Consider the following 945-nt stretch of genomic DNA (forward strand, 5'->3'; position numbering starts at 1 on the left):
TCCAGCAGAGGGGGCACATCACAGAAGAAGTGGTGAAGGTCACAGAAGGGCAAAGTGAACACCTGGTAGGTCTGTCCTACCTGCACTGGTGCGACAACCATCCATGATCCCACTACCAGTCTGACACAGAGCCCCCCGTTCATGATGAGAGTGTAGTGCAGGGGGTCACAGATGGCTACATAGCGATCATAGGCCATGGCAGCCAGGAGAAGGCATTCAGTACTGCCCAGCAAAACCAGGAAATACAGCTGGGCAGCACAGCCAAGGAAAGAGATCCTGCCATCTTCCATCAGTAAACTCACCAGCATTTTTGGCAGAGTGACAGACGTGTAGCAGATCTCCAGGATGGACAGGTTCCTCAGGAAGAAGTACATGGGGCTGTGGAGGCTGGAGTCCACCACTGTGATGAGGGCACTCAGGCTGTTCCCTGTGAGGATCACCAGGTAGATGACCAGGAATACTGTGAAGCACAAGCCCTGCAGGCTGGGGTGGTCAGAAAATCCCAGAAGAATGAATCCAGATCCATCAGTGTGATTCTCCAAGCCTTTTCTTTGGGGCATTTTCTCTGCACAGAGCAATCCAAACAACAGGCTCTTAGAGGATGCTGGTGGCTGTCCACCATTACATACAACTCAAGCCTAGAGAAAGACTACAAATGTCAGCACACACATGATTGTTGTGTTAGGTGAGCTTGACCAAGAGCTGCATGGAAGTCTGGAAATCTAACATGGGTTGCTTGCTGCAGGGGGGGCTGTAAAGAGAGGAAAGAACAGAATCCTTGAGCCAGAATGACAAGGTTTTGTCTTATAGATAAAAGAAACTCGCCTCTCTTTTTTTGGAGGTGATTTTATGAAATGGAATACCTGGTGGTGGGTGAGAAAAAAGGAAGGAAGTGGATCAATACGAGCTCCTTTAAGAACAGTCTTGCTTACATTCCTTGTCCAG

The 945-nt window shown here is 49.2% G+C and overlaps 1 protein-coding gene across 1 annotated transcript; it reads right to left on the minus strand.

Moving 5' to 3' along the window:
• Positions 1-6: 6 nt before the first annotated feature.
• Positions 7-560, minus strand: LOC104471061 (olfactory receptor 10AG1-like; the record flags this gene model as incomplete). Its single annotated transcript, XM_010086250.1, has 1 exon — positions 7-560. A coding segment is annotated over exon 1 (554 nt), but the record flags the coding sequence as incomplete, so codon positions are not given.
• Positions 561-945: the final 385 nt, after the last annotated feature.

This window comes from Pterocles gutturalis, unplaced genomic scaffold (assembly GCF_000699245.1).
Source record: "Pterocles gutturalis isolate BGI_N339 unplaced genomic scaffold, ASM69924v1 C12062991, whole genome shotgun sequence".
In the NCBI taxonomy this organism is placed as follows: Eukaryota; Metazoa; Chordata; class Aves; order Pterocliformes; family Pteroclidae; genus Pterocles; species Pterocles gutturalis.